Genomic DNA, 16,783 nt, shown 5'->3' on the forward strand with positions numbered 1-16,783 from the left:
AGCCTGAAACACCTTTACCAACATCCCAGCGGTGACAATTTCAACAGTCAAGAGATCGCGCAGAAAAACCAACCTTGACAATGGGCGTATTTTCTAAGAAGACGGGAGCAGAGCTGGCCGCAGGGTCGGCTCTTGCAGCTGTAAGCAACCTTCTTTTTGATTCTCCTAGGTGAGAAGCTACTGACACGCGACAACTAGGTTCTACCCGCAAATCCCAAGCCGTGGTATTTGACACCTCATCTACTGAAGTTGAATTTGTTGCTGCTCGTACCTCTGTTTTCTTCTGCGTCTGTCGGTTACGATGGTATGAGTTCTCGATCCAGCTTTGTGAATTGCCTAACTAACGAGCGAAAAGGATCGATGATGAACGGCCTTCAAACCCTCCCTCAATGGCGCCAATTCTTTGGAAACCCCGAAGGCGCCATTCTTGGTCTGATGAATGCTGTTTACCCTCTCGGCAAAGTTGTAGCACTCTTCGTCGTAACGTACATTTCGGATAGATACGGTCGAAAGCTCCCTCTCGTTCTGGGCTTGGCAGCCTGTATCGGGTTTGCCATCTTGCAAGGCATGTCCAAGGACCTTCCAAGCTTTGTCGTCGCAAGAGCTTTGCTAGGCTTCTTCACAACTTTCATCAGCCAGCCAAGCCCTATCCTTATCACGGAATTGGCTTACCCCACCCACCGAGGCCGAATCACAGCTTTGTACAACACATTCTTTGTACGTTGAATCTTCGAGAAGGCCCCAACAGTCTTGGAAACTTGCTGACATATATCTTGCGCAGTACTTTGGCTCCATTTTTGCTGCATGGTGCACTTTTGGAACCTTCAAGATTGCGTCTACGTGGAGCTGGCGAATCCCGTCTCTGCTGCAAGGAGCAGTTCCTGTGATCCAGCTTCTGGGTGTCTACTTCTTGCCCGAGTCCCCTCGGTAAGGCTTTCCAGTATCTTGACCGTACACATTCTAGTCTTACTAACCGCTTACTGTAGCTGGCTGATGCGCCGTGGTCGTAAAGATGAAGCCAGAAAGGTCTTTGCCGACTGTCACGCTGGTGGCAACCTCAATGACCCGCTGGTCGACTTTGAGATGCGCGAAGTCGAACTTACTTTGGGCGAGGAGGCTGAAGCCATGTCTCAATCATCTTGGCTCGAACTCGTGCGAACCCCTGCCAACCGAAAACGAACACTGATTGCCTGTATTGTCGGCTTCAGCTCTCAGTGGAACGGAGTCGCAGTGGTCAGCTACTATTTGAGTCTTGTGCTTAACACTATCGGCATCACTGAAGTCAAGGACCAGACTTTGATCAACGGAATGCTTCAAATCTTCAACTGGATCATTTCGACCTTCCTCGGAGCGCTCATGGTAGACCGCTTGGGTCGACGACCCTTGTTCCTGATCTCCACGGCAGGCATGCTCGCGAGTTACATCGCATGGACCGGGTTGACGTCTCACTTCGTCGCCAGCCGTGACGAAGGAACTGGGAGAGCAGTTGTAGCCTTCATCTTCATCTTTTACTTCTTCTACGACATTGCTTGGACGCCGCTCTTACAAGCCTACCCTGTCGAGATTTTCCCTTACACCCTTCGTGGTCGCGGCTTGTCGGTCACCTACATTACTGCCTTCACTGGTCTGATCATCGGCAATCAGGTCAACCCGATTGCAATGAAGGCGATCGCATGGAAGTACTATATAGTGTTTTGCTGTGTCCTGGGAGTCTTGTTCATTGTGATTTGGTTCCTTTTCCCCGAGACAAAGGGTCACACACTGGAGGAGATCCGCGAAGTCTTCGAGGGCAAGCCCACAAATGCCAAAGTCGAAGATATCGAGGGCGGTGAGGATGAAGAGACCAAGAAGGATGGCAAAGTTAAGCAGGTTGAGCTAGCATAGAGCGATGGCCTGCTAAGAGGTCTACCTCTCATCATCTCAAGGATGCACGAATTTCGTACAAGTCAAATCAGGAACTATTTGAATAGAGGAATGTGATACAGCCACGATCAAATGCCATTAGTATGCAGTCGGTCTGCTCAAGTTTGCTCTGTTAAGCAGTGGGAAAAAAAGTCTCAGTCGAAGATGTTGGCGTATTTGTCGTCCGCAACTCAAGGCTTGGTTGCATGGTTGGTGCCAGCAAACCCACGGGCAAGCTACGAAGACTGAGAAACCAGCGGTTTAAGCAGACGACGCCTAAGAACATTAGTGCGTAAATCATTCCGAACCATTCCGAAGGACTGAGGTTTTGACTGATCAGGTGGGGGTTAAGGACTCACGCATTAGACATGGCCTCTTAAGGAAACGCTGGAAGTAATGCCGAATGAGGCAAAGGTGCCAGCCCATGTTGATCTAGAGCCAGCTTAGTATGCACTCCAACTCCGCCAACTCCGCTGTTGCAAAGCCTTCTCGAATGAGGTCAAGAAACCCGGGACAGACTTCTTCAGCGCCAAGAGCACATTATTTACTGACATAAAGGTAGATGGTATTAGTCTGATGGAATATCATGATGCCGTGAACATTTTCCTGACCATGCCATCCTCAGCGCAAGCACACGAATTCCTCTCCACGAAGCCAGAGTTCTCGGAGCAACCATCCCTAAACAGCCATGTGACCCAACAAGAACCGCACCGGCACCATGCTGTGGACGTCGAATGTCGAAAGTCGGCGTGGGTCTGTGTGCTCGGGTCATTCCTATTTCTGATGCCATCTTTCGGTGAGCATTCCCGAATCCCGGAACACCATCCAGATCCATTAAAAACGGGGAAGACCTGGCACTAATGCCTAATTTCATAGGGTTCATGCAATCTTCCGGAGCAGTCCAGTCATTTCTCTTAGAGAACCAACTGAGAGATTATTCTGCCCGTGATGTTGGCTGGATTACAGGAGTCTACAGCTTTCTCACGATGCTTCTCGGTATCCAGGCAGGACCGCTGATCGACGTTTACGGCCCAAAGTTTCTTGGACCACTCGCGACAGGACTACTCGTTCTGATGTTCTTTGTCCTCGCCGAATGCGCAAAGATTTGGCAGTTCATCCTCTGCCTAGGTGTTCTGGGAGGCATTGGTAATGCTATTGCTACAACTGTAGGCATTGCTGTAATTGGGAAACTCTTCAATCGTCGTAAGGGGCTAGCACTCGGTATCGCTCTGTCTAGCTCTTCTACCGGTGGTATGATTTTCCCATTGGTTCTAAGGCAGATATTCCCTCTATGGGGGTGGGCATGGTCTATGAGAGCAGTGGGATTCCTGACTGTCCTTATACTGAGCTCAGGCATTGCCTGCCTCCTTCCTTTCGAGAGGTAGCATGCTATGATAGCTTCCGATAGAGTGTCTACCAAAAGGAGTAGGAAAAGGGCTGTTATGGGCTTTTCTGCCTTCCATTCATTACCTTTCTCGCTCATCTGCGGCGCCATAGCGCTTCTCGAGTTCGTCATCTTTGGTGCAACTGCAATTCTTCCAACCTTGGTGGCTTTATCGGGACTTCCTATAGAGCATGGATTCAACATGCTAGCTATCCTGAACGGCGTTTCGTCTCTTGAGCGTATTCTTCCTGGCGTGGTAGGTGATCGCCTGGGACATTACAACATCCTCCTGGTCATGATTGTTTTCACGATCATCTGCACCGCTGCAACGCTTACTGCGTTTGGGTCGACTCGAATCGAAGCCTTGTATGCTTTCTCGGCTTTATGGGGGTTTGGCACCGGATCATTCTTGTCACTTGCGCCTGGTAAGTTGATCCACTTCGAGTTGATAACTTGTTGCATACGTTGCTATATCCTATCGCTAACTGACCTTGTGGTGTGCTAGCCTGTGTGGCGAAGACTTGTGAGCTGAAAGACTATGGAAGATACTATGGTACGTTACTACCAAGTTTTACCACAGCTCTTGGTTTCCTGACCAGCCTAGGGACAATGAACTTTGTCATAAGCTTCTCGCTTCTCTTAACAGTGCCAATCGGCGGTCAAATGCTGCAGTCTCTTGGGCCGACTGCCTTATCGGGACTTTATCTTGCTGTCGTATTTGCCGGAGGCTTATTAGTCTATGCAGGCCGGTCCGTGGTAGTAGGTTCTTGGACTAACTTCAGAGAAAGGATGTAGACGAGAGACGAATCCCGGAGTTATTATTGAGGTTCGCCGTCAAAGCTCTTACTGGTAACTGCGTAATGATGACAAACTTGGAAGACTTTGTGCATTTCAAAGATGGTTCTTGTGATATCCACTACTTTCATTTCACTCGAAGTCCTTTACTGATCATCTTGAGGGAACTTGGCGCCGCCCTGTCTCCTAATCTCATCCAAAATCTCCATGACACGGACAGTTTCTGCCCAGGGCATGATCTCGCTTTCTGTGCGCCCAGCAGCAATATCCAGCGCCACCGCGTCCGCTTCCCAGTAGAAGCCTTTACCTGGTCGCTCGAAGTCAAACTTTTTTGACTTCAGACCTTCCGTCGCAGAGTCGGCCCACCCCTCGCCAGAAGCCTTGGAAGAGTACACTGTGAAAGAGCCGGGAACTGAAGTCGCGATGCCCTCGACAATGACGTATCCGTTGCTTCCCTCAATCCTGCAGAATCCTGGTGGTGTCTTGACCTGCGTCGAAGCTGTCAAGATACCTTGCTTGCCACTGGGGTAGAGAAGAAGAGCCGATGTTGCAATATCGATATCGTCTGAGAGGGTTTGTGTCGCCGAGATTTTGGGCTTTTCAGCTTTATCTCCAACGCCGGGGTCCAGTCCCAGAATCGTAAAGGTCAAGCTGTACACGCCAATGTCGAGAAGACTTCCTGCACCTAGCGCCGGATTCTTCAGGCGCGAGTCCGGACCCAGAGATGCGAGGTTCATGTTCATGGCAAAGTCGCAGAAGACCCGGTGAATATCGCCAATCAGCTTTTCCGAGTGCAAGACGTTCAGGAGAGATCTTGTGAGGGGGAAGAAACGCGTCCACATTGCCTCCATGACGAAAACACCCTTCTTCTTCGCGGCCTCAAACACCTCCCGCGCCTCCTTGGCTGTGATGGTGAAGGCCTTTTCGCATAGTACATGCTTGCCCGCGTTGATGGCGTCGAGGCAGTTTTGCTTATGGAATGCGTGTGGTGTGCCGATATAGATGACGTCGACGTTAGGATCGTTGTAGACCTCAGCATAGCTACCATAAACTGTGGGTGTTTTCCCTGGGAGATGCTTCTCGACAAACGCCTTGCCCTTCTCAAGTGATGATGATCCGATGGACTGAACAACGTGCTTGGCCCTCGCGTTCGAGCGTTCAAGTACCAGATCCTCGACGAACCATGAGGAGATCAGGCCGGTGGCGATGATGCCCCAGCGAAGGGTCGGGATCTCGGCAGTCATTCCGGAGTCGGAGATGGTGTGTTCAAAAGTGAAAGTTGCTGGTAAGGCTTGCATGGAGCACAGGAGAGAACAGCAGTCAAGGGGTCAGTCGATGTATTTATGAGATCTGGAGGCTGATAAATCACTCATGGCAATGATGCGGAATCGCGGGCCGCACCAGCCATGAAGAATCAGATGCATTATCATCCGCCCTAGGGATGTGAAAACCAGTGAGCAAGCCATTCTGCCAATCCTGCACTAAGAAACACTGAAGAAGCCACAATCTCGACCCCACTAATTGTCACGATGTTGATGCAGTGGGGGAAGTGGAGAATGGGACGAACAAGTTGGCCGACACTCCCCGGCTGACACAGGCTGTTGGGTTGGTTTATCTCCGCGTTCCGGCCGGTTCACCTCGGGGCTCATGCACAAAGAGCGCTGTAAAGAGGCCGCTGCTTTTGTAACTACTTCGGTGGGGAGAGTGACGTTGCGAGTTGACGGGCATTCGTTCACCTGGTCATCTGCAAGTACACAGTATAGGCGCAGAGGCTCATTAAGCCGGTCATTTCGGCTCTATACTAATCCAGCTCAGAGTATACTAGGCTTTTGACAAGAGGGTTGAGTGTTCAACATACTTGCGTTGACACAGTCGTAATTACGAGTAAAAGGAACCCATCGACCGGCTTTTGATCCTCGCCGCCGTCTCCGTACAGCCCAACGCTTTGCTCCGTCAGGCCAATTGGAACGCGACTCGGCACACAGCCCAAAATATCAAGTCTGATGATTCATGTCACTTTGAGTCTGGAGATGTCAAGTTCTCTGCGCGCGCTCTGTCATGGGAACGTGAAGCATTTTGTGTTCTGTTCTGCCATGGCCCACCTCAGGGGCCGATGTTACCTTGAGAATGCCGGCAAAACCTCCTGCCATTTTCGACATTTCAATCCTGGTCGAATACGAGTTTTGGCTGCCAAGTCAAAGCATTTATATCTTGTCTATCCCGGCAATGCATATTGATACGGGCTTCTAGCCAAGATTGATTAAGGGGATTTGCAGAGATGCATATGCTTTTGGGCCCTTGGGCTCTTGGGCTCTGAGCTATCTCATATCAAATGACAGCTTAAAAAGACCACAGCACCACATGTGGTGACGATTCCTGTTAACCTCGCTTCTATCTTGAGCCGCTGCAGTTCTCAAGATGTTGTGGCGAAAGGTCCTTGCATTCGTGCCTTTGGCGGCCATCGCCAGCGGTCATCTCAACGCTCACGGTATCCGTTACTCCAAGCGGGACTCAACACTGGAGGTAACCCTCACACCTGTGGTATCCGACTCTGGCGCCGAGGTTTCCGCCACCTTCAAGAACACCGGCAGCTTAGATCTCAACCTGCTCAAGGTCGGCACCATCTTGGACGACAAGCTTCCTGTCCAGCGTGTGTCCATCGTTGACGAGTCAGGTCAGTAGCGCCACGGCGACGAAATGCCCGTAGCTCACGCGCCAGCAGGGAACGCGGTCTCGTTTAGGGGCATTGAGCCGAGCATTCAGTACGATGCGCTGAAGGCAATTCATTTTGAGTCGCTTCCAGCTGGGGGTTCAGTGACGGTCTCCATCGACGCAGCAAAGGTTCATCAGTTTACGCAATCTGGCACCTACTCTATCACCGCTGAAGGCATAATCCCGATTGCACTTGCGTCGTCTACAGACTTCTCTCAACCTGCCGTGGCTTTCAAGTCGAACACCATCCAAGTTGACGTTGATGCAGACGCTGCCGCAAAGTCATTGGTAACTGCGGCGCTGAAAGAGCGCACCAACCTACAGCCAGGATGCAATGCGACAACGTTGGACACCAGCACCAAAGCCCTGGCCAACTGTCAGGCCCTCGCCCTCGCTGCCGCAGCGGATGCAGGTGACCCGTCCTCTCAGCGGTTTGTCGAGTATTTCGGCACGAACTCATCAGAAACCCGCAATATTGTCGTCACTCGGCTTCGTAACGTCGCGCAGGAGTGTAGCTCAACTACTTCAGGAGTGTCTCGGTACTTCTGTTACGATTACTACGGCGTTTGCGAGCTCGACGGCCCTCTCAACGCTTACACTGCCTGGGACGTCAACACAATGGTTATGTGCCCGCTCTTCTTTGGCCTGCCGCCACTCCCCGTAGGATGCCACCGACAGTGTCAAGCTACGACTACGATCCACGAAACCACGCACTGCGAGGCAGTTTATGCTCCTCACGCGGATGACTACGCTTACGCTTACAACGCCAGCGTCGCATTACCCCCGGAACGGGCTCTGCAGAATGCTGATAATTATTCCCTTTACGCCAATGGTTTGCTCCCTTACGTCCCTTTTCTTGCTTGTGGTACGAAACGATGAGGACTAATCTTTGGTCCTTAACTAGCTGTTTACATGGGCTGCTAAGGCGTAGGTAGACCTGGAGAATGACACTGAGTAAGATGAACCATCGAACGCTCTCTATTCTCCATGCCAGAGACAAGCTTGTCTAAAGGCCTTTTAGAAGAAGTCGAGAAGGATCTCATACTTTTTTCCAAACCATGATGTGAGGCATGTTGACCGAATGAATAAGATGATCAATCAACCATTTCAACTGGAGGGAGCAACGCAAACTTGCATGGAAGTGGCCGAACTCGGGCCGGCATGCTTCGAGCTCATGGCCAATTTCGCTACTTAGGTAGACATATGAACAACCGACCTATTCCCAATAACATCGGGCTGCCACGTGCTCCCACAAAGGTTGAAGGATTAGGAACTGGAGCTTGTCGGCCACCTCCGACGATAATCACCAGCAACATCATCTCAAGCCAATGACATGAAGCCCAGTTCCCCCGCCTCTGTGTCTACCATTTCCTTATCGCCTGTATCGCCCCGCATATTTCAGCTGTTGAATTGCCTGAATCATCCTCTTGATCTTATAAAACCATCTCTTGACTCGACGTAGCCGTTTCCCAGCGCCAATAAGTCTTCAATGATTAATTAGCCCCCAATGAGCGCTGTAAATCTTGCATCTGATCCGGGGACGACCCTCCTGCGTTTCGCCTCCGGGAACGGACCGGTAACCCGCCGCATCCTTCGGACTCCGCTCCGCGATGCCCTTCCTGCAGAGATCCCAGTCATCGATATCTCGCTCGCATTTAGCCCTGAACTTAAGGACCGCAAGACTGTAGCTCAGCAGATTCGCAACGCTGCCACGACATCCGGCTTCTTCTACCTGATCAACCATGGCATCGCGTCTTCAGTCACTGATTCAGCCCATACGGCCTGCCTAGAGTACTTCCGCCAGGATGAAGAGACAAAGATGCGCTCATGGGTTGGGAAAAGTCGCTACTTCAACGGCTACAAACCGCCTGGATCTCAGCGAATCAACAAGTCAGAGAGCGTCGATGTCCGCGAGTCATTTAGCTGGACGTACGACCCTCGCCACGACCCTGATGTGGTCGACGTCAATGCTATTCCTGCGGAGGCGAGGAAGCTTTTGCGTATTGAGGACTTCCACTGGGATGGCACGGCCAATCAGCCGCACTTCAAAGAAGCCATCATTCTATATTGGCAATCCTGTTTGAAACTCGCTCGCGTCCTGGTTCGCTCCTTTGCGCTATCGCTTGATCTACCTGAGGATCACTTTGATGCCAAATTCGCGTACCCTGATGCTGCGCTGGCGCTGAACTACTACCCACCTCTCAGTTCCTCGGCCACCGTGGATTCAGACTTCAACAAGACAGTTTCCATAGGATCGCACACAGACTTTCAGCTTTTTACCATTCTATGGCAAGACTCGGTTGGGGGCTTGCAGGTACTAAACCGCCAGGGGCAATGGATCAGGGCCGCACCTATCCCTGGGACGTTTGTCGTCAACATTGCCGACTACCTGCAGCGCATCACAAATGATCTCTACGTCAGCACAGTACATCGAGCCCAGAACTTGAGTGGAGAAGAGCGAATCAGTATGCCCTTCTTCTTTGGCTTCGGCCTGCATGAAAGCTGCGGCGTGATCGACACCTGCGTCAAGGAAGGGGAGAAGCCAAAGTACGAAGAGATCGGCTGTGAAGCTTGGGTCCAACGAAGAGCTCGGGCGATGCACCAGGTTGACTCTGATGACGAAAACGACTGTGCGCAGTGAGCAAACAAGGCAACAACGGGGTTTCAAATCGCCGTTTGCTTCAACATTACTTCCGTTTGCTTCTCCCAATTTTAATTAATAACCGGGGCGTATTGAGGTTGGAGGTTTGGAACCACTGTGTGGCTAAGCTTTTGGTGTTACCTAGACCAAGGCAAACAAAACTCCAAAGATAAAGGCACTGGAAACCCCTTGGTTAGCCGAATCAATTCTGCATTGTAACACATTCATCTACGACATTTCTGTGAATTGGCCAGAGCTATGGACCGGTTCAAAGTTTCGGTTCCCAGAGAACAAGTGACAGAGCATTCGGCGGAAGATCATTCGCCAGGCAGTAGTAACAACACAACGATGAGACCCCCCATGGACAGCTCGCGATCATCACAAACTGAGCCAACAAAATTGATTGAGGTAGATCGCTTGAAGTCTGTTCTGCAAAAGTGCATCAGGTCTGCACATCGACTCCGGCGGCGAAAGCCATCACTCCTCCGAGAGCTTCTATTCTTGGGAGTGGCAGCAACTATCGCATGTTCTATTCTCATGTAGGTTCTCTTTGCTAACTCATCATCTTTCAACCCGACGTGGAGGGAACTCATTCTTCTGCAGCACTTTGTTCTATGTCTTCGTATTTGTTCTACAGCCTCAAGCTTTGAGTGACGCGGCTTCCCAAAACTTCATCTCCAACAACCCGATCACAACGAATGGCCAGCCAGTTGATGGTCTCTCAAGATGGCTGGAGGACTTTTCTCGCTCAGTCATCCCCATCATGTGTCATTCTCACAATGATTACTGGAGGCCGTACCCTCTTTACTCGGCCCTCGCAGCAGGCTGTACCGGCGTGGAAGCGGACATCTGGCTGAGCGACGATGGTTCCGAGGTGCTTGTTGGCCATGACAGACATGAACTGTCCACCAAGAAAACTTTGCGGTCCATGTACCTTGATCCTTTAATGAAGATTCTCGATACCATGAATCCTCCAGAGCAGTGGTCGAACTTCAGCCGAACAGATCGGCCGCAGGGTGCTTTCCGAAGCCAACCGAACATCACCATAGTCTTGCTGCTGGATGTCAAGAGTGATCCGTATAAGACGTGGCCAGTGGTAATGCGACAGCTTGAATCCCTGCGGGGAAAGCTCTTCCTGACACGCTACGAGGTAATAAATACCGAGCCAGGCTTCAGACTCAGGCAAGATATATGGCCGGGTCCTGTGACCGTCGTGGGTACGGGCAACCTTATGGAAGATCGCATGATAAACCACTGGCCAACGAATGAGCTCTATCATCAGTATCACGACACCTTCCTCGACGCGCCGTTGGACCAACTTCCCGAGGATAATTGGCGCCAGTACAATGAGTATGGCTACTTTACCTCTCAGCTGTGGCATGAGGAAGACACCTATTACACATCCGTATCATTTCAACAAAGTATCGGATCAGTCCGCACCGGCTTCAGTAATGAGCAACTTGCAAAGCTACGGAAGCAGATCAGTACTGCAAAGTGGTCAGGCCTCAAATCTCGGTATTGGGACCTGCCAAGCTGGCCAATCTCTTACCGCGATTACGTCTGGGAAGTGTTGACAAGAGAGGGAGTCGACATGTTGAACGTCGATGATTTACAGAGCGCAGCGAGAAGAGGTTGGACAAAGGGCTACGTGCAAAGCGTGATATGGGTGGCCTTGACCTCGTCTGCAATCTTTCTCACCGGTATTACGATGACATGGTTTGGATTCCGGGCTATCAAAAAGCATATGAAGGGGCTTCAATGACAGGGTATCGTGTTGGCATAGGTAGGCTAGAAAGGCACATCAACGGGCAGTATTAGACTCATGAACGCACATCTGTTTCTCCATTCTTCACTAGAGTAATGCAGCTATTGGGAATACCGGATCACCCGGATCACATATCGAAAATTCACTAGTCAAGCAATTCCATCTTGTGTATCAAGAATGATGCTTATCACGCCACGAGGACGTCAGGTTCAGGCACCACGCATACCAACACTTGGGAACCCATGTCTACCGAGCGGCGCGTATCTCCGCGGATGTGGTCCATGCGACTTGTTCATCGACTTCGAGATGCACCACAGAACAGATCTACAAGTGGCCCAATTTTCTGCCTTCCAGCCTGTTTTAGTCTTCCGTCATTGGCGAAGAACCTGTATCTGGTTTATGATTCGCACTACATAGCGCGAGATCAGGTTCTGTGAAACAACACCCCAGGGATATGCCACGGGGCTTAGAGTTTGTAACGACGTAAGTTGGGTAGGCTCGCACAGAACAGACTATCCTTATTGGCGTTTGTCGAACAGAGTTTCGGCTTTAACCTCCTCCATGGACTGTGAAGACCTCGAATTCGACATTCTCGACCACGGGCCTTTGAGCAATAATGTAACGCACGAGTCAAGTGTTCCTTTTGACTTCGGAGAGGATTTGAGGGGAAAGTCAGGCCCAGCTAAACAGGAACATATATGTTCATGTGTCCCACGTGGCGGGTGCACGTAGATTCTGCCCAGGGGATACAGCCTGACCGACGGCCTTCTTCTTTGGGAAGTCAGACTGTCATGTCAGCCGCGGCACAACGGGGGACGCTGGCACCACTTCCGGACTATCACCGCCGTGGACTAATCGTACTCACTATCTTCTCGTTCCTCTCAGCCATAGCCACAACGGGACTCTGGCTCTTCATCACATACAAGTTACTGGCATACCGGAAAACTCGCCCGGCCCCCAGGCAACGAAGTACACGACCACAAGATGCCGATGTTACCGATCTACCGGACCTCTCTCTAGGGCTAGATGCTCCTTGCCCGGGCAGTAGCGGATTTGCCCGGATTGAGGAGCTCGATAGACTAGCAACGTCACAGGAGCAAGCGATAGAGGCTGCTAGTGCTCCCGAGAATCGAGAAGAGCAAGAGGTTGAGGAAGCTCGTAATCCTTTCCCCATTCTCATTTATAACCTCCTGCTAGCAGACATGATGGAGGCTGTTGCCTACGCACTCAGTATATCCTGGGTCTCAGCTGACGGCATCTTTGCACCTTCATCAGTCTGCTGGGCTCAGGGCTGGCTGGGGTCGACCAGTAACTTGGCAGCAAGCCTATTCCTGGCGGTTATTTCGATTAACACCTTTTTGACAGTAGGCTTGGGTTATAAGCCACCACCGTGGACCATCTATACTTCGATAGGGTTCCTCTGGATATTCGACTTTAGTATCAACGGAGCAGGCGTAATATTTTCGGAGATCCACCCAGCAGTACCTCAGGAGTCTTTCTTCATGAGGGCCAATGTCTGGTAATTAAGATCTAGCACTCCCTTGCTTTGATCATAGCAGCTCCGGCTCCCAAGAATTCTCACACTAATTCAACATCGGTACAGGTGTTGGATTTCTACATCGTATGAATCGTGGCGGTTTTGGGCTCACTATTTCTGGGTCATCGTCTCCATCACCCTCACACTGAGCCTCTATTCCTTCGTCTTCTTTACTCTATGGCGTCAAAAACGAAGTTGTCGTCACCTGCCGGAAAAGAGAGCGTCACAAAGCGAAGCTTCTGAATCAGGGTTCGAACCCGGTCATAGCCCGGAAGTTCGACGGCCCTCAGGCTACCACCCAGCCTTTCTTGCGTACCCTTTCGTATACGTCGCTTGCAGCACGCCTTTAATCATCGGCCGCATTACTTCTCTACTGGGCATTGACCTTGGAATATTATACTTTGCTTTCGCGGGGTCCATCTTGGCCGCAAACGGGCTCTTCAACTCAATACTATGGATAACAACCATTGTGTTTAGCGAGCCACAAGACGCACATAATACGGGCTTGGACCAGTTCGCCTTTGTCAGAACACCAATACGAGATTATGGACACACTGTAATCATCAGTGGTCCTGTTAGTAGAAGAGTGCCTGAGCCAAGTATTGTTCCCAGCGGCGGTCGCAAGGAATGGTGGTGGTGGAAACATGGCGGGCAGAGAGGCTGGGGAAGATCGTACGCCAACATGCACGAGACGCCTAGAGTGAGCGCGGTTGAAGTGCACGATCATACATTACCAGTCATTGTGGAAGGTCCGTATATCCAGATGGACATCGTCACAGCCGTTACCGTTGAGCATGCGGAGATCCAACCGATACCCCCGGGGAGGCCTCAAGAGACCTGCCCACCAAAATAGCTTTTGATTTTTACATATCCTGCCTAGGTAAATGAGGAAAGTTGAGAATGTCTTGAAAGAAACGCAAACCAATAAATACGAGGTCCCGAAATCAGAGTCAAATTCTGTAAAAGGGACCGGAACTTGGTGCACAATCACAGAGACTAGAATACAGGATGTTTAGTTATTCAGTAGGAATAATACTCGAGACTGATAACCCTCTCCTATGGTCTTTCTGGTTCTTAATGGCCATTTAAAGCTACACAACAAGCAACAAAAAATCAATAAGAGCAAAAATTTTCACAACCTCATCTGATGAGACGCCAAGCTCTTTGGAAAGCGGAAACTGCCTTCGGTATCACCAAATGGTCTATAGACCATCCGCCACAGTGAATGAACCCCACCTCAAAGCAGCGAGAGAGCTAGCCAAAAGCAACGAAAATCCCCATTAATTTAGTCGGGTGGACCCTGGTATCGGTTTCGCTTTTCCTCACCTTCATAACTCCGCTACTCCCCGCGCTTCTCATTTGGGAATCGTCACCCATTTCCATCAAGCCAACAAACACGTCGAAAACGAATCATTGTCGAATTTGGTATCTGGGTAGATCTCTCACCCGTATCAGTATATCTACAACCCCACAGAAGGCCTTGTGGAACATCCCACAATGTCCGATGCAGGCAATGAGGCGCCTGAAACGTCCAACAAGCGGCGCCGGACCTCGGGCATGTACCAGAGACGGCGTGCTGTTGCGGCGTGTGGGCCCTGTCGGGTCCGTAAAACGAAATGTGACAATGTCCGGCCAGCATGCGGCTTTTGCCAGCGAAACGGCGGACAATGTACATACCCCGACACCTCGAATGACTTCTCAACGTGAGTGCTCTCTTCGTGCCTGTAGGAAATGCTCCAGACCGGCTCGGTCTTACTTAGAGTACAGATTCGATCCCGCGAGCTTGGCAATTTTGGACCGCCTCAATCATGTTGTTTCTCTGCTTGAGACTCGTCCGGAACTACCAGCCGCGCAAGTAGTTAGCGCTCCCCCCATTCCCTCAACACTATCGCCAACATCGATCCATGGGCCTCAAACTAATACAAGCGTCACTATTGACGAGAATCTAAGTCATCCTTCTGATGATCTACCCGAGGACGAAGTCATGATCCGCCTCGACATCCCAGACTCTGCCGCTGCTAGATCTAATTGCGAGGCCATTCTGCGATGGCCAATCTTTAGGGGATATGCACCCGAGACGGAGTCTTTTATTTTGGAGTTAGAGGATGGTGACGCAGAGTCTTCACATCGATCTCAACCTGTCAGAAGTCGGAACCTAGGGCGGGGAGTTCAGGAAGACGACTTTACGGTGCTGTCCAAGAAGTTCTTGGCATACGTGCATGTGAAGAATCCAGTTCTTGACGTGACCGACTTCAAAGCGTACGTCAAGGATACAGTAGAGAACGGTCCCCGATGGGACGGACCGTCGTGTCTAGTCGTGAGTCCTCGGCCTGTTCAAAATTCTCACGACCGTTACCATGCTGATGAAGCTTCCCGTTGAGCTGATTGCATGTGCACTCGCCTGCCTTGCAAGCCCATTTCAATCCGAGATCAACTTCAATAGTACGCCCGAATCGATGCGCTCGTCAGTATCGACGACGACGGATCCAGATACAGCCCAGGCCTACTATCTCGCAGCCAAGAAGCGGCTGGGACTACTTGAGCCCTCCTTACTTCAGATTCAATGCCTGTTCTTCTGTGCAGTGTTCGAGATGTACTCACTTCGTCCACTTCAGGGCTGGTTCTACTTCAATCAAGCTAGCGTTCAATTCAAAAACCTATGCTGGCGGAGGGCCCAGAGGCGGAATTGGCAAAGTATCTCTCAGAAGACACGGCGCCTTGAGCAACGCCTTTACTGGTCATGCATGAAGTCGGAATGGTAAGTCCAGCAGGAACCTTCTCCTCAAGATTGAAGGCGAACCTATGGCAGCTGACTGTCGACACTCAGCGAGCTCAGATGTGAGATACCATTGCCACCAAGTGGCATCACTGGCCTAGGATATCCAGACTTGTTCCCCTCGCCTCCATCTGAAGTCGCATCTCCTGCAGCTCAGCCAAGCGCGTTAGATATCTTGGAAGATGATATCCAGCCAGAGGAGGAAAAGAGTTGGTTCTATTACCTGGCTGAGATATCGTCGAGAAGGATGATCAATCGTGCTATATCGATATTTGGTTACAATGGAGAGCAGGCATGGACCCGAGACATAGCCAAAGTGCTCGAGAAGAGCGAGGAATTTGACGAGCACATCAATCTCTGGTAAAAAATCTCCACATCGCCCGGCGCGGATTCGTGTTTGGTCCGAAACGTTCGCTAATGCATGCTCAGGTGCTTGCACATACCCTCTCAGATACATTGGCAAAATCGAGAACCATCAAACAACGAGCTGGTACACTTTATCCAAAACCGAGCCACGAGCTGCCGCGAATGGATCCATCGGCCTTTCTTGTACTATGTGGTTCACCAACCGGCGGATGACCCTTGGATACCCCGCGTCATGCCATTAGCAGAGAAGTGCCTCGAGCTCTCACTCGAGCTGCTGCTTGACGCTAACCCTCACCACCGCCATCACGGAACATGGTTCATGGCCAGAGCGGCAATGACCCGTGCTCTCTTACTTCTGGCCGCAGTCAAGAGCAACAGGTTCTCTCGGCTGCCCGAGCGATGGAAACAGGGAGTCGACGCGGCCACATGGGCTCTGCAGCGGTGGTATGGCGAAGCTCCGGATTTGCGTAAGGCTGCGTCTGTGCTTGAGGACCTCGTCGGTCAAGTTGTCGGGCCCGGAGTCTGAAAGGGTCTGTGGGGAGCTGCGAATGGAGCGGTCCGACGCCAGTACTTGTCAAGTGTCGCAATGGGTTGTCAGTCAATTAAGCGTTCTTTGGGCTCTTCTCAACCCCAACTCGACCTAGTTCTCGGACATGTGAAGGAAGGGTCTGCAGGTCCTTGGCGTTCTCGCCCTTGGTAGGCGGAGAATTAAAGGCGAATAGGCGAGCAAAGAGCAGAATAGGCCCTGAGCCCTTTTGCTTACTTTCGTTACTTCCGAGAAACACTCGAGCGCTTTGACATTCGCACCGGTCCGGAGGACTGTCTGTTTTACGAGCAATGCGCCTTGAATCACTTTGCTGGGCAGTCGTCCGTAGAGCTGTACCCGTAACCTTACTTCTCCTCTT

The 16,783-nt window shown here is 51.1% G+C and overlaps 7 protein-coding genes across 7 annotated transcripts; 6 read left to right on the forward strand and 1 right to left on the reverse strand.

The window, feature by feature from the left end:
• Positions 1 to 80: 80 nt before the first annotated feature.
• CPAR01_16338 (lactose permease) lies at positions 81 to 1,884 on the forward strand (the record flags this gene model as incomplete). The annotated part of the gene is made up of 5 exons (XM_060500583.1): positions 81 to 140; positions 199 to 304; positions 356 to 717; positions 782 to 927; positions 987 to 1,884. 5 exons carry the CDS (start codon positions 81 to 83, stop codon positions 1,882 to 1,884), a joined length of 1,572 nt encoding a protein of 523 aa, XP_060340764.1.
• A 630-nt stretch (positions 1,885 to 2,514) lies between these two features.
• Positions 2,515 to 3,890, forward strand: CPAR01_16339 (riboflavin transporter MCH5; the record flags this gene model as incomplete). The annotated part of the gene is made up of 5 exons (XM_060500584.1): positions 2,515 to 2,698; positions 2,779 to 3,283; positions 3,332 to 3,711; positions 3,792 to 3,839; positions 3,886 to 3,890. The coding sequence occupies 5 exons, from the start codon at positions 2,515 to 2,517 to the stop codon at positions 3,888 to 3,890; spliced, it is 1,122 nt and encodes a 373-aa protein (XP_060340765.1).
• Positions 3,891 to 4,227: 337 nt separating this feature from the next.
• CPAR01_16340 (dimeric dihydrodiol dehydrogenase) lies at positions 4,228 to 5,325 on the reverse strand (the record flags this gene model as incomplete). Its single annotated transcript, XM_060500585.1, has 1 exon — positions 4,228 to 5,325. One exon carries the CDS (start codon positions 5,323 to 5,325, stop codon positions 4,228 to 4,230), a length of 1,098 nt encoding a protein of 365 aa, XP_060340766.1.
• A 1,174-nt stretch (positions 5,326 to 6,499) lies between these two features.
• CPAR01_16341 (metalloproteinase) lies at positions 6,500 to 7,672 on the forward strand (the record flags this gene model as incomplete). The annotated part of the gene is made up of 2 exons (XM_060500586.1): positions 6,500 to 6,755; positions 6,804 to 7,672. The coding sequence occupies 2 exons, from the start codon at positions 6,500 to 6,502 to the stop codon at positions 7,670 to 7,672; spliced, it is 1,125 nt and encodes a 374-aa protein (XP_060340767.1).
• A 628-nt stretch (positions 7,673 to 8,300) lies between these two features.
• Positions 8,301 to 11,196, forward strand: CPAR01_16342 (2OG-Fe(II)oxygenase; the record flags this gene model as incomplete). Its single annotated transcript, XM_060500587.1, has 3 exons — positions 8,301 to 9,430; positions 9,881 to 9,973; positions 10,038 to 11,196. 3 exons carry the CDS (start codon positions 8,301 to 8,303, stop codon positions 11,194 to 11,196), a joined length of 2,382 nt encoding a protein of 793 aa, XP_060340768.1.
• Positions 11,197 to 11,990: 794 nt separating this feature from the next.
• On the forward strand, positions 11,991 to 13,589 carry CPAR01_16343 (uncharacterized protein; the record flags this gene model as incomplete). The annotated part of the gene is made up of 2 exons (XM_060500588.1): positions 11,991 to 12,718; positions 12,803 to 13,589. 2 exons carry the CDS (start codon positions 11,991 to 11,993, stop codon positions 13,587 to 13,589), a joined length of 1,515 nt encoding a protein of 504 aa, XP_060340769.1.
• A 644-nt stretch (positions 13,590 to 14,233) lies between these two features.
• Positions 14,234 to 16,404, forward strand: CPAR01_16344 (vegetative cell wall protein gp1; the record flags this gene model as incomplete). Its single annotated transcript, XM_060500589.1, has 5 exons — positions 14,234 to 14,439; positions 14,504 to 15,053; positions 15,118 to 15,494; positions 15,564 to 15,872; positions 15,942 to 16,404. The coding sequence occupies 5 exons, from the start codon at positions 14,234 to 14,236 to the stop codon at positions 16,402 to 16,404; spliced, it is 1,905 nt and encodes a 634-aa protein (XP_060340770.1).
• Between the last annotated feature and the right edge of the window lie 379 nt (positions 16,405 to 16,783).

Source organism: Colletotrichum paranaense (assembly GCF_030867605.1).
Source record: "Colletotrichum paranaense strain IMI 384185 chromosome Unknown Scaffold_24.1, whole genome shotgun sequence".
NCBI lineage: Eukaryota > Fungi > Ascomycota > Sordariomycetes > Glomerellales > Glomerellaceae > Colletotrichum > Colletotrichum paranaense.